Source organism: Bos mutus, chromosome 18 (genome assembly GCF_027580195.1).
Source record: "Bos mutus isolate GX-2022 chromosome 18, NWIPB_WYAK_1.1, whole genome shotgun sequence".
NCBI lineage: Eukaryota > Metazoa > Chordata > Mammalia > Artiodactyla > Bovidae > Bos > Bos mutus.
This window is the reverse complement of record NC_091634.1, coordinates 6,525,979-6,538,438: the sequence shown is the minus strand read 5'-3', so window position 1 is coordinate 6,538,438 and position 12,460 is coordinate 6,525,979. Positions and strand designations below refer to the sequence as shown.

General features: G+C 46.1%; 1 protein-coding gene across 1 annotated transcript; it reads right to left on the bottom strand.

Moving 5' to 3' along the window:
• Positions 1 to 3,790: 3,790 nt before the first annotated feature.
• IZUMO2 (IZUMO family member 2) lies at positions 3,791 to 11,567 on the bottom strand. Its single transcript, XM_005905015.3, has 7 exons — positions 11,336 to 11,567; positions 11,077 to 11,151; positions 7,413 to 7,499; positions 7,148 to 7,168; positions 5,734 to 5,814; positions 4,379 to 4,505; positions 3,791 to 3,833 (listed from the first exon to the last, which is right to left on the bottom strand). Exons 1-7 carry the CDS (start codon positions 11,565 to 11,567, stop codon positions 3,791 to 3,793), a joined length of 666 nt encoding a protein of 221 aa, XP_005905077.1.
• Positions 11,568 to 12,460: the final 893 nt, after the last annotated feature.

Here is a 12,460-nt window from a genome sequence, read left to right as displayed (position 1 = left end):
CCTATTATAGCCAGAGTCTTTCACTGTCCTCCACAGAAGGCGACGTCATAGGCAAGTTAACCCATCTAACTGAAATATCTCCTACTAAAGCAAAAGTCTTCAAGACACCAACTAACACTGCTGGTGAATGAATCGAGCCTGTTACTTAATTGTTCAATTTTCCTGGGCAACTGCCTTCCTGTTTGATTCAGTATCACTGCAGATGGGAGATTAAAAAATATCCTCTGCGTTGGGTTGTGAGGTTTGAATAGGTTGATATAAGTAATGCCAGTAGAATATGTGATGTAGATGGAAAACACCATCTATGTCAAGTTATTAATAGTTCCCATCTCTTGATCTTTGTATTTTCTGTTCCCTCTGCCCACAATATCCTTTCTCTTCTACTTTTGGAAAATTCCTACTTTTCTTGCAGGAAAAGCTCTTACAACCTCCTGTAGGAAACTTTCCTCTATTTCTATAAGTGAAAGTGGGATCACACTGCTTGCTTCTCAAAGGCCAATAAAGAGACTAGGCTGGTGGAGACGAAAATGTGCTTTATTTTGGATGCTGGCAACTTGGGGGGAACTCTGCATTCAAATGGGGGTATATCTTTCCTTTCCTCCTTTGCTTTTCGCTTCTCTTTTTTTCAAAGCTATTTGTAAGGCCTCCTCAAACAGCCATTTTGCTTTTTTTGCATTTCTTTTTCTTGGGGATGGTCTTGATCCCTGCCTCCTGTACAATGTCACTAACTTCCATCCATAGTTCATCAGGCACTCTATCAGATCTAGTCCCTTAAATCTATTTCTCACTTCCACTGTATAATCATAAGGGATTTGATTTAGGTCATACATGAATGGTCTAGTGGTTTCCCCCACTTTCTTCAATTTAAGTCTGAATTTGACAATAAGGAGTTCATGATCTGAGCCACAGTCAGCTCCTGGTCTTGTTTTTGCTGACGGTATAGAGCTTCTCCATCTTTGGCTGCAAAGAATATAATCAATCTGATTTTGGTGTTGGTCATCTGGTGATGTCCACGTGTAGAATCTTCTGTGTTGTTGGAAGAGGGTATTTGCTATGACCAGTGAATTCTCTTGGCAAAATCTATTAGCCTTTGCCCTGCTTCATTCTGTACTCCAAGATAAAATTTGCCTGTTACTCCAGATGTTTCTTGACTTCCTACTTTTGCATTCCAGTCCCCTATAATGAAAAGGACATCTTTTTTGAGTGTTAGTTCTAAAAGGTCTTGTAGGTCTTCATAGAACTGTTCAGCTTCTTCAGCGTTACTGGTCAGAGCATAGACTTGGATAACCGTGATATTTAATGGTTTGGCTTGGAAATGAACAGAGATCATTCTGTTGTTGAGATTGCATCCAAGCACCGCATTTCGGATACTTTTGTTGACTATGATGGCTACTCCATTCCTTCTAAGGGATTCCTGCCCACAGTAGTAGATATAATGGCCATCTGAGTTAAATTCACCCATTCCAGTCCATCTTAGTTCACTGATTCCTAGAATGTCGATGTTCACTCCTGTCATCTCCTGTTTGACCACTTCCAATTTGCCTTGATTCATGGACCTAACATTCCAGATTCCTATGCAATATTGCTCTTCATGGCAAATAGATGGGGAGACAGTGGAAACAGTGGCTGACTTTATCTTTTGGGGCTCCAAAATCACTGCAGATGGTGATTGCAGCCATCAAATTAAAAGATGCTTACTCCTTGAAAAGAAATTTATGACCAACCTAGATAGCATATTGAAAAGTAGAGACATTACTTTGCCAACAAAGGTCCGTCTAGTCAAGGCTATGATTTTTCCAGTAGTCATGTATGGATGTGAGAGTTGGACTATAAAGAAAGCTGAGCACTGAAGAATTGATGCTTTTGAACTGTGGTGTTGGAGAAGGCTCTTGAGAGTCCCTTGGACTGCAAGGAGATCCAACCAGTCCATCCTAAAGGAGATCAGTCCTGGGTGTTCATTGGAAGGACTGATGCTGAAGCTGAAACTCCAATACTTTGGCCACCTGATGTGAAGAGCTGACTCACTGGAAAAGACCCTGATGCTGGGAAAGATTGAGGGCAGGATGAGAAGGTGACGACAGAGGATGAGATGGTTGGATGGCATCACTGACTCAATGGACATCAGTTTGGATAAACTCTGGGAGTTGGTGATGGACAGGGAGGCCTACAGTGCTGCGGTTCATGGGGTTGCAAAGAGTCGGACGTGACTGAGAGACTGAACTGAACTGAACTGAAATTGGGGAGATAGTGGTCACCCCCCAACACACAACCAGTGAACAAAGCTTTTATAGGCTGAGAGAGGGGGCTACATGCAGAAACAGAACAGTCAGCTCTGACAGTCATCTTGAAGTTGGTCATCGGTCATCTGACTAGTGTCATCTTGATTATTTTAAGTACAATTAACCTTCAGTTCCAAAATTGATTTGTTACTATTTCCTTGAGCCCAATTCTCAGAATTGTGGCAGTTTATGTCACAGCTACAGTCTGGCCATCATGTAGATAACTTCTGCCATGTGATGGGGGTGGTATTTAAATATCTACAAGACAACTCATTGGATGTGGCTCAGAATATTAGCTATAACCCCTGAGAAGGAACTAAAGTTCCTTAACCATGCTTAAATACTAAACTCTTATTTAGTCTTGTTGGATTGTTTTTTTCCTTCTTCTGCATTTTCTCATTTTTCTGATGATGTTTATTCTTTGGTTGAAGTTTTTCCACAGGGCTGGGGTGGGGAAAGGCTGGCTGAGGACATGAGGGGAAGGACCATGGAGTCCTGCTCCATTTCGTTACCATTTGGCCTAGCCAGAATTGGCAACTCCCACCCTTGGGTTCCCACTAACTTGATAGTATAATAATTGCTGTAATGTAATTATTAGGTAACTGTCTCTCCCATCCCAGACTGAGCTCTCCTGGAGCTCTCATCACACTATAATTTTTTTATCACGCTATAATTTATGAACAATTTAAGTACCCATCTATTGTGCATTGCTCCATGAAATTCCCAGGAACTTAGGCAGTGGCTGGACCTGTAGTGTGAAGATATTTCTAAAAACCAAAACAACACTACTACCCAAACAAAAAGCATTTTGAAGCCACCAGCTGAGGCTCTCCTCATCCCCCCAAGCTAAAACCTTTCCCGGGGTAGGCACTGGTCTGCCCACCAGCTTAAGAAGTGAGCATCTCCGAAGGGGCTGCAGTACCCCCAAAGCACAGGCCAGCGGTGCAGGTGAAGGAGATGGCGAGCGCGTCAGGAGCAATGTAGCCAAGGGAACCAGCATCTGCGGCCTCCTGAGAAGTATGCCTATGCTTGGAGAGGCTGGAAACAACTCTAAAACCCTCTCAATTGGAGATGGTTCTGTTTCAAAGGTCACCTCCTCTGTTATCTCTCTTCAAAACCGCCCCAGTCAAAGTGAGCTCTACTGTGCAGGTATTAAAACTGGTATCTTGGCAACAGGTGGCAAGCTTTTGACCTTTATGGTCACACCACAGTACTTCTCCTTTTGGATGCATTTTTTCCCCCCAAAGTAGGAATGGTTGCCCCCTTCAAGTCCTCATCGTAGGTTATCGATCACTCTTGAAAATCTAAATAACTTCCACTTTGAATTAGGGTAATTGGAATCAACAGATGAGTGAGACATGGTCCCAACCTTGAGATGCACTCAGTCAGGTGTGCAGAGCTACACCAGCTGAGGCAGAGCCCTCCAGATACTGATGGAGACATTGAGGAATTTGTCACAGACTTTAATAAACTTCTTTTCCTTTCCCCTTACAAACCTCAAAACCAGCGCCCTACTGAAGCAGGAGTTTTCGGTTTCGCCTGTATGTAATAGCCCTGGTCAGAGAGACAAAGCCCACCGGTTAGAAAAAGAACTTCAGACCCCACCAGGTCTACTGACCACCCAAAACTTTCCCTCCAATCATTGGCTTTATTTGGCTCAGCCAGTGACATCATGAGTCTCTGGGCAGATTTCCAGGGTTCTCAGCCAATCAGTTACATGAGGAGGGAGGAGAAAAAAGTTGGGACTGGGAGAGAGGGTATGAAATGTGAAAACAGAAAGAAGGGAAAAAGACAGGAGGCTCTGGATTGAGGACCCAGAAAAGACAAAATGGGGCCCAGGGGTGGGGGAGAGCATGGGGCCACACCCACCAGCTCTCTCCTGGGCCCAGAGAGGAGAGAAAGAAATGGACAGAGAGATATGAAAGAAAGAAAAAAGAGATAGTGAGAGGTGCAGAGAGACAGGGAAACAGAGACAGAGGCATAAAGTGACTGCGGAGGAGATTCCCAAATGACACAGTGACTGATCCAGGGCAGTGCCATTCCTTGAGGGGCCCAGTGGGGGCATTTGGCGACCTCAGGAGAGGGCAGGGATGACTCACGAAGCCACGATGATACCGAAGGCCAAGACAGCAAGACACACGGAAATGATGCTGCCAGTCAGGCCAGGACTCCATTGGAATTCATTTTTCTTATGATACTGCAGGTCCATGCGGGGCTGCCCGTCGACTGGGGTGGAGGGGTGGGCGGTCGAGAGGGAGGGGAAACAGCCCGACCTCCAAGTCATCACCCTTTCTTGGGCATGCACCCACACCCACCTGCTCACTCCGCAACCTGGCTAGGGTCGGGCCTCTCTCTCCCTTCTCCCTGCTTAGTCCCTGCCCTTTCCTGGGTCTGACTTTTTCATTTATCCATTCCACATATTCTGTGTCCCAGGCACCTTTCTAGGCTTTTGGGATACTGCTGGAAATTCCTTTGGCAAAATCCTTGCTCTCATGGAGCAGTCAACATAGCACAGCACCAAATGCATCTCATTGGATGGGAGGTGGAGGTGGCGGAGAGGACTTGGTGAAAATGTTAGTCCCTCAGTTCTGACTCTTTGCAACCCCATGGACTGTAGTCTGTCAGGCTCCTCTGTCCATGGAATTCTCCAGGCAAGAATACTGGAGTGGGCTGCCATTCCCTTCTTCAGGGGATCTTCTTGACCCAGGGATTAAACCAGGTCTCCTGCATTGCAGGCAGATTCTTTACCATCTGAGCCACCAGGGAAACCCACAACTCCCAGGGAAGTGATCCTTTAGTTTGTGATCGGGGAGTTCTCTCTGAGGAGGGGAATTCTGAGACTTTATTGAAGTAAGGGAGAAAGAGGAGTAGTGAGAGAGTGGGAACAGCATGTGAAAAGGTTGAACATAACTATTCAACCTTGATGGATTTATAGCAGTTCACTGTATTACGCTTTGTACTATAAAGATACATATTTTTAAAGCCTCTGAATGAGTGAATTCAGCACGTCCTGCCATACTCCCCAAGTATGGCACTGGCTATAAATAAAATGCTTTTCTAGTACCTGCCATTTTGGCCTTAGAAGCATTGTAAAGTTACAGAGGGGTCTTCCAATTAGTAGGAGGAAAGTGAATTTCAGAATATGGAAGCAACTTCTGGGCCATACAGTAATCAAATGGCAAGGGAAGGGTTCAAGGTTGTATGTGGGAGACTTCAAAAGCCATATTCAGGAGTTCTCTCATGGTTGGGTGGCTAAGACTCTGCCTGCACTCCCAATACAGGGGGCGGTGTGTTCCATCCCTGATCAGAGAATTAGATCCCACATGCAGCAACTAAGACCTGGTACAGCCAAATAAATAAATACACATCTTTTTAAAAAGCTGTATTACTGGGATGTGGCTGACTTCACCTCTCATGCACCTGTCCCATGCCTTCCCCTACTCCAGGAGCTTACTGAAACAGTACTTTTCTCTGATGCATTTGGGACTGATCATCTGACAATGTAAACAATCCAGGACTTCTTCTTTCAGCAAGCCTGAGCAAGAGGAAAGGGAGAAGTGGGATGAGGGGAGATACCAGAGGACTGGCAAAGGGTAGGAAGGCAGAAGGGGAAAGAAGACAGGGAGTCCCTTGGCCTTCCTGAATTTGGAGGTCCCATTTTGCTCAATGCACTGATGAGTCACATTAAAAATAATTTGTACATAATTACTCCAGTACTCTTGCCTGGAAAATCCCACGAACGAAGGAGCCTGGTGGGCTGCAGTCCATGGGGTTGCTAAGAGTCAGACACGACTGAGCGACTTCACTTTCACTTTTATGCATTGGAGAAGGAAATGGCAACCCACTACAGTGTTCTTGCCTGGAGACTCCCAGGGATGGGGGAGCCTGGTGGGCTGCCATCTCTGGGGTTGCACAGAGTCGGACAGGACTGAAGTGACTTAGCAGCAGCACTGAAGGGTGGAATTAGTTGTGTAGTTGACTTAACATTCAGTTGGTAGACATGTGATTATGTTAAATTAATTTTAAATTAAATGCCTATCAAAAGAATGTGCTTTCTTCTCTGTTCTCATTCTGCTGCCCCCAGAGGCATAGATTGGCTGCCCGCTCACTCATCTGTCTTCCCTGCTTCCTGACACACAGGAAGACTACATTTCCCAAGCTCCTTTGCAGTAGGTTGCACCCATGTGACTGAGTTCTGGCCAATGGAAGGTGGGCAGAGGGATGTATGTCACTCCCAGACCTAGTTATAAAAGGCCCTGTGGGATTCTCTATTTACTCTCCCTTCTGGAGCTAGCTTAGTATCCATGATATAGGTGCAGCCTGGATCCTTGAGCTACTTGGAATATCTGTTCAACTTTCAATGGAATTTTGGCAAAAGAGAAATAAACCCTTTTTCCGTTAAACCACTGAGATGTGGGGGTTTATTTTTCACTACAACATAGCCTATCCTAGCCTAAAATCTCCCCCACAAATCCTTTTTTGCAGGTTGCAATGACTTTCATAAGCCCTCAAAAGTTAGATACCCCTTCGTGCCATAGCTTTGGGGTGGAGGAAATACCAGATGGAGTAGGTATGATAGCAGGGCTTGATTTGGGGGGGACAAGGTCAAAAGGGGGTAAAGTGAAGTGAAAGTTGCTCAGTCGTGTCCAACTCTTTGTAACCCAATGAACTATACAGTCCATGGAATTCTCCAGGCCAGAATACTGGAGTGGGTAGCCTTTCCCTTCTTCAGGGGATCTTCCCAACCCAGGGATTGAACCCAGGTCTCCCACATTGCAGGTGGATTCTTTACCAGCTGAGCCACCAGGGAAGCCCCAAAGGGTAGGAGGGTAGCAAAGGGAAGAACAGACAATAAACCCAGGACTTACGGCAAATTTTGGGATCACAGGCTGCAAGAGAAAAGAACAGAGGTGACTTAGATTGGGCCAGCAATTTAAGAATTTAATGGGAAAGGACTGGGAGAGGGAGGAAGGAGTGAGATTGGAAAAGGAGAGAAGGGAATTTGGGGGAGAGGCAGAGAAGGCTGAGTCATAGGGGAGGTAAAGAGAGGAGTCTGGAAGACAAGGTGGGAGAAGGGAATCAAGTGATGATGAGGAAGGGGAGAAGGGGGCTTAGTGGAGAGAGATGCCACACCTTTTAATTCATATGATCTTAACACTTTCTTGAGTTCCTTGATTACCCTCTCCCTAAGAGTCACCAGCTCATCCAGCAGAGGCTCATCTGAGGAAAGAAGCAGATCCTTATATGATGGGAGGCACTCAGCAAGCCGCCTCACCTGCAGCTTCAAAGAGAACAGGTGATGGGAATTCCCTGCTGGTCCATTGGTTAGGACTCTGAACTTTCACTGCCGAGGGCAGGATTATCCCCAGTTGAGATGCAGCCGAAACAAACATTTGAAAGAAGAGAGGAGGGATGAGGAAACTCCTTTTCTAAGCAAGACTGTCTATTCCTCTGGATCCGCTGGGCAAATCTATGGCCTGGAGAACCTACGTCTACCTTCTGATCCACTGCGGGGACCCAGGCTAAACCATCCTGCCTTGGCCTCAGTTTCCTCATCTGGTAAGTAATAGAAGGGTGGACTCGAGCACCTCTCCTCTCCTTTTCCCTGACCTGCTCTCCTCTTTTCTTCTATTCTGTCTACACTCACACCTTCACGATTTCATCCAGCTGAATAGTTTTGTATATTACCTGGACACACACTGTCCAATATGGCAGTCACTAGACACACATGAGGATTGAGCACTTGAAATGGGCTAGTCTGAATTGAGAGATGATGTTAGTATAAAACGTATGCTGGATTTCAAAGACAGGGTATGAAAAAAATAACTATGACGTCTCAATAATTTTTGTGTTGCTCTCATGTTCAAATGATAATATTTTAGGTATTAGGTTAAATAAAATCTATTAAAGTTTATTTTACCTGCTTCTGTTTACCTTTTTAAAAGATGTGGCTACCAGAAATTTTTAAATTACCCGTGTGACTATTTGTGCCTCACATATCTCCATTGGACAGCACTGTTCTAAATACACTGAGGCCTCCTGAGCTGGTGTCACTAACCTAGACCACTCACTGATATCCAGGGGCATATCTCCAACTACCCATTCAGGATCTCCACCTTCAATGTCTAACAGGCATCTTAAACTCAATGAATCTAAGACTGAATCTTGACATCCTCCTCCAAACCCACTTGCAACTCCATCTATGAAGACGATGTCTTTTCCATCTTCATTGAGGGAGCCATCATGTTTCTAGTTACCCAAGCCAAAATCCTTGGTGCTTTGACTCTTTTTTTCTTACATTTCATATGCAATTTGTCAACATGCATGTGAGCAAATCTTGTCTGTGAATATTCAAGAGAGGTCCAGAAATCCAACATTTCTTACCCCCTCCACCGCTGCCATCCTGGTGCCAGCCATCATCGTCTCTTGTCTGGGCCATTGATTGCTACAACCTTCCCACTGGTCCCCCAGCCTTCCCCATTGCCCTGCTAAATCTGTTCTCTGCAGACAGAGGGACCCCATTAAAAGCTCAGGCAGTTCACTAGCATCACGCTTCTGCTCAGAATCCTCCTATGTGACCCAGAGTAGAAGTCAAAAGTCCTTACCATTATAAGTCCCTACTAATTAATGGGTACCAATCTATGCATGCCCACCCCGTTACCTCTAGAATCTCATCTTCTACAGTTCTCCCTTGCTCTCTCTTCTCTCCACTCCAGCCTCCCTGGCCTCCTCGAGGTTCTGTGAATATGCCAATCATTGACCCATCTCAGGTATTACCGTAGTTATTCTTTCTGCCTTCAGCCTTCTACCCTAGACTTCTACCCCTTCATGGTTGCTTCCCCTTCTCCTCTACATCTTTTCTCACATGCTAATCTTTCAGTGACATCCTTCTTGGCTGCCTTATTTTTTAAAAAAAATCCTTTTATGTATTTATTTTTTTATTTTTGGCTGCACCACGCTGCATGTGGGATCTTAATTCCCAGACCAGGGACTGAACCCATGCCCCCTGCAGTGGAAGTGCGGAGTCTTAACCACTGGACCACCAGGGAAGTCCCCTGGCTACCCTGTTTTCACCTGCAAGCTGCGCCCCTATTCCCAGCACGCCCTATCCCCGGTCCCTGCTTTATTCTTTTCTCCATGTCATTTGGCCCCATTTGACATATTGTCTAGTAAAGGGTTAACTCAGACGGCCTGAGTTGTCCAAATGTGCACATTCCACAAAAGCTTTGGCTCTCATCTGACTCCCTGCCTCCTGGGAGGTAACCTCTAAGTCCTTTGGAATATCCTGCCTGTCAAGTGTATCTTTCTTTACTTGGGAGCCTTGGGCCACACCATGTAGTCTGTGCTAACGATGTGATTCTTGGTGGTGGCTGTGGGCCACAAGGTAGCAGGTCGATCTCTGGGGGAGCTGGAGACAGAATAACTAAGATCAGCCACTTGGGTGCTCCATGCCTATGGAGCCGACCTCCAGTAATATTACTTGGTAGAATCATTGACCCAGGCTCTTCAAAAATGTCATTGTTATAAAAGATAGCTGAATCAGAACAGATCCAGAGTTGAAAGAAAACTAGCGATGAATGGCATGATTCAGACAATTGGGAACATTTGAATGAAGATTACTTACTAGATAATAGTATGGAATTGTAATATAAATCTGTATACACTGTAATATAAATTCCAAGTTACATTCATTGTGCAAGAGAATGTCTTTGTTTTTAGAAGATTGCCTGCTGAAGAATTTAAAGTGTCACTAACTCTGAAATGGTTACACACACACACACACACAGACCAAATGTGGCAATAGGCTACCATGTAGTGAAATGTTAAGAATGGTGACTTTCCTGGTGGCTCAGACAGTAAAGTGTCTGCCTACAATGTGGGAGACCCAGGTTTGATCCCTGGGTCAGGAAGATCCTCTGGAGAAGGAAATGGCAACCCATTCCAGTACTCTTGCCTGGAAAATCCCATGGAGAAGGAGCCTGATAGGCTCCAGTCCATGGGGTCGCAAAGAGTTGGACACGAATGAGTGACTTTACTTTCACTTTCCAGTGGCTAAGACTTCCTGCTCCCAAAGCAGGGGGCCCTGCTTTGATCCTTGGGTTGGGGAACTAGATTCCACATGCTGCAACTAAGACCTGGCACAGCCAAATTAAAAATATTTAAAAAGAACGGTGTATAGGTGCTTATTGTATTATTCATAAAACTTTTCTATTAGAAGTTCTTTGAAATATAAAAATCATTTTTTTTTAAAGGTGAGAGCTTTAAAAATGACTGATGTTCAAGCCCCATCCCCTATATTCTGATTTAATTGGCCTGGGCTCCTAGACTGTTTTAAAAGTTTCCTAGGGGATTCCAGCCTACAGCCTGAGTTGAAACCTGCGGCTATAAGCTTTTTTGTGAAGGTCCGTCCAGACAGTCAATATTTTCAGCGTTAAGGGCCATATGGTCATTGTCCCTACTCAGCTCTGCCTTGGTGAGCAGGAGCAACATAAACAATACCTACATAAATGGGTGTGGCTGTGTTTCAATAAAACTTTATTTGCCAAAAAGAAAAAAACAATGGGGCTGGCATGTTGCCTAACCCCTCTGAGTCTCAGTCTTCCCCTCCGTAAAGGGCAGGTCACAACAACGCCTACCTTGATGAACTGTCCTAGGCTTTTCTAGAACGCTTTTCTAGAACAGTAAAGGCTATACATGCGATTGCTTTTATTTTTATATGAAGAGAAGGCCTAGTGGACCGGTGGAAAGGGAGGAGGGGCAAGGGAGCTGGGAAAAGGTTTCCCCTCTTAACTCCTACCTCTCAGAGAATTAGCCATTAAGTTGCTTGTTTGATTCTTGACAAAGGACGCCACTAGGTCCAGACGGTCTATCCCTGGGGACGAGAGGGGAGGAAATTCCCGTGGGTCCCTGGGAAAGCCAAGGGATCACCGACTCCATCTCCCTTCGGGACCGCCCCGTCCCCCCTCTCGAGGGCGTGGCCTCCCCGCCCAGCCTCGGGCTCGCCCACTGGTCCCTTTCTCCAAGGTCCAGGGCCCTCTCCCCGCCCCAGCACGCACCCACTCTGCCCACAAAGGCGTTTAGCGCGTAGTCCCGGAAGAAAGGCCCTTCCATGCCCCGCAGCACGACCTGAGCGCGGGCCTGCAGCTGCCCTTGTTGGAACCGGCTGGGGATGAGGGCGAGGCGCAGCTGCTTCAGGGCCTCCCGCACCGAGTTGTCACACTGCAGGCAGCCCCAGTCTCGGCGGGCGCTCAGGCCCAAGAGCAGCAGAAGGGCCCAGGCTAGAGGCATGGCGGGGCCTTTGTGACGTCACAGAGGGCACCCCGGTCGGCCCCGCCCCTCAGGCAGAGGAGCAGTCAGGGAGGCCCGGGGGAGTGCGCGCTGGGGCGGGTTGGCTGAGCACCTACTGTGTGCCAGGCGTGGAGCTGGGAGCTAAGGAGACAGTCTTCAAAACCCAGAAGTCTGTCCTGTGCTCTTGGATCTAACATTCATTCTTTCAGCTTATGTGTACTGAGCACCTACTATATGCCAGGTGCTCCTCCAGAAATTAGGATTAGAGCTGAGAAAAGCAGGAGCTCCTTGTTCTCTTCAGCACTTACATTCTTTAATTCAACAGATATTTATTGAACACCTACTATGTGCCCGGCCCAGTTCTAGGCTCCTGAAGGAGCTCGGAGACAGAGATAGTCTCTACTCACATAGTTTACCGTTAAAGAAATGTCAGTGGAAAGCCCACTATGTACTGGGCGCTGGAGACACACTGAAGGAGATGGTCACAGTTCCTGTTCACGGGGTTTCTTCTAGCAGAGGTGGAAGGAGGTGCGGCTGGAAAAAGAAATGTAAAACCTAGTAAACAGATTAGTAAGTAAGATCCTGACACAGCATTAAGTGCTGAGAAGCAAAGAAACCCTGTGATATATGATGAGCTCCTGGTATGCTAGTGCCCCGAGGTCAGGGTTGTGTTCACTGCTCTTGTCTAATGTCTGGCACGCCCTAGGTGCTTGATAAATATTTAACAAATTCAGTGAGGCCACAGAAGAGGAAAATGTACTTTGTTTTTGCCCGGGTTTTTTTTTTTTTTAATCTTCAAACCTAGAGAAAATTTGTAGGAGCAGCACAATAAATACTCGAATATACCTTATTAACACTCACATCCACTGTTATGTCTCTCTCTCCAAAATGAA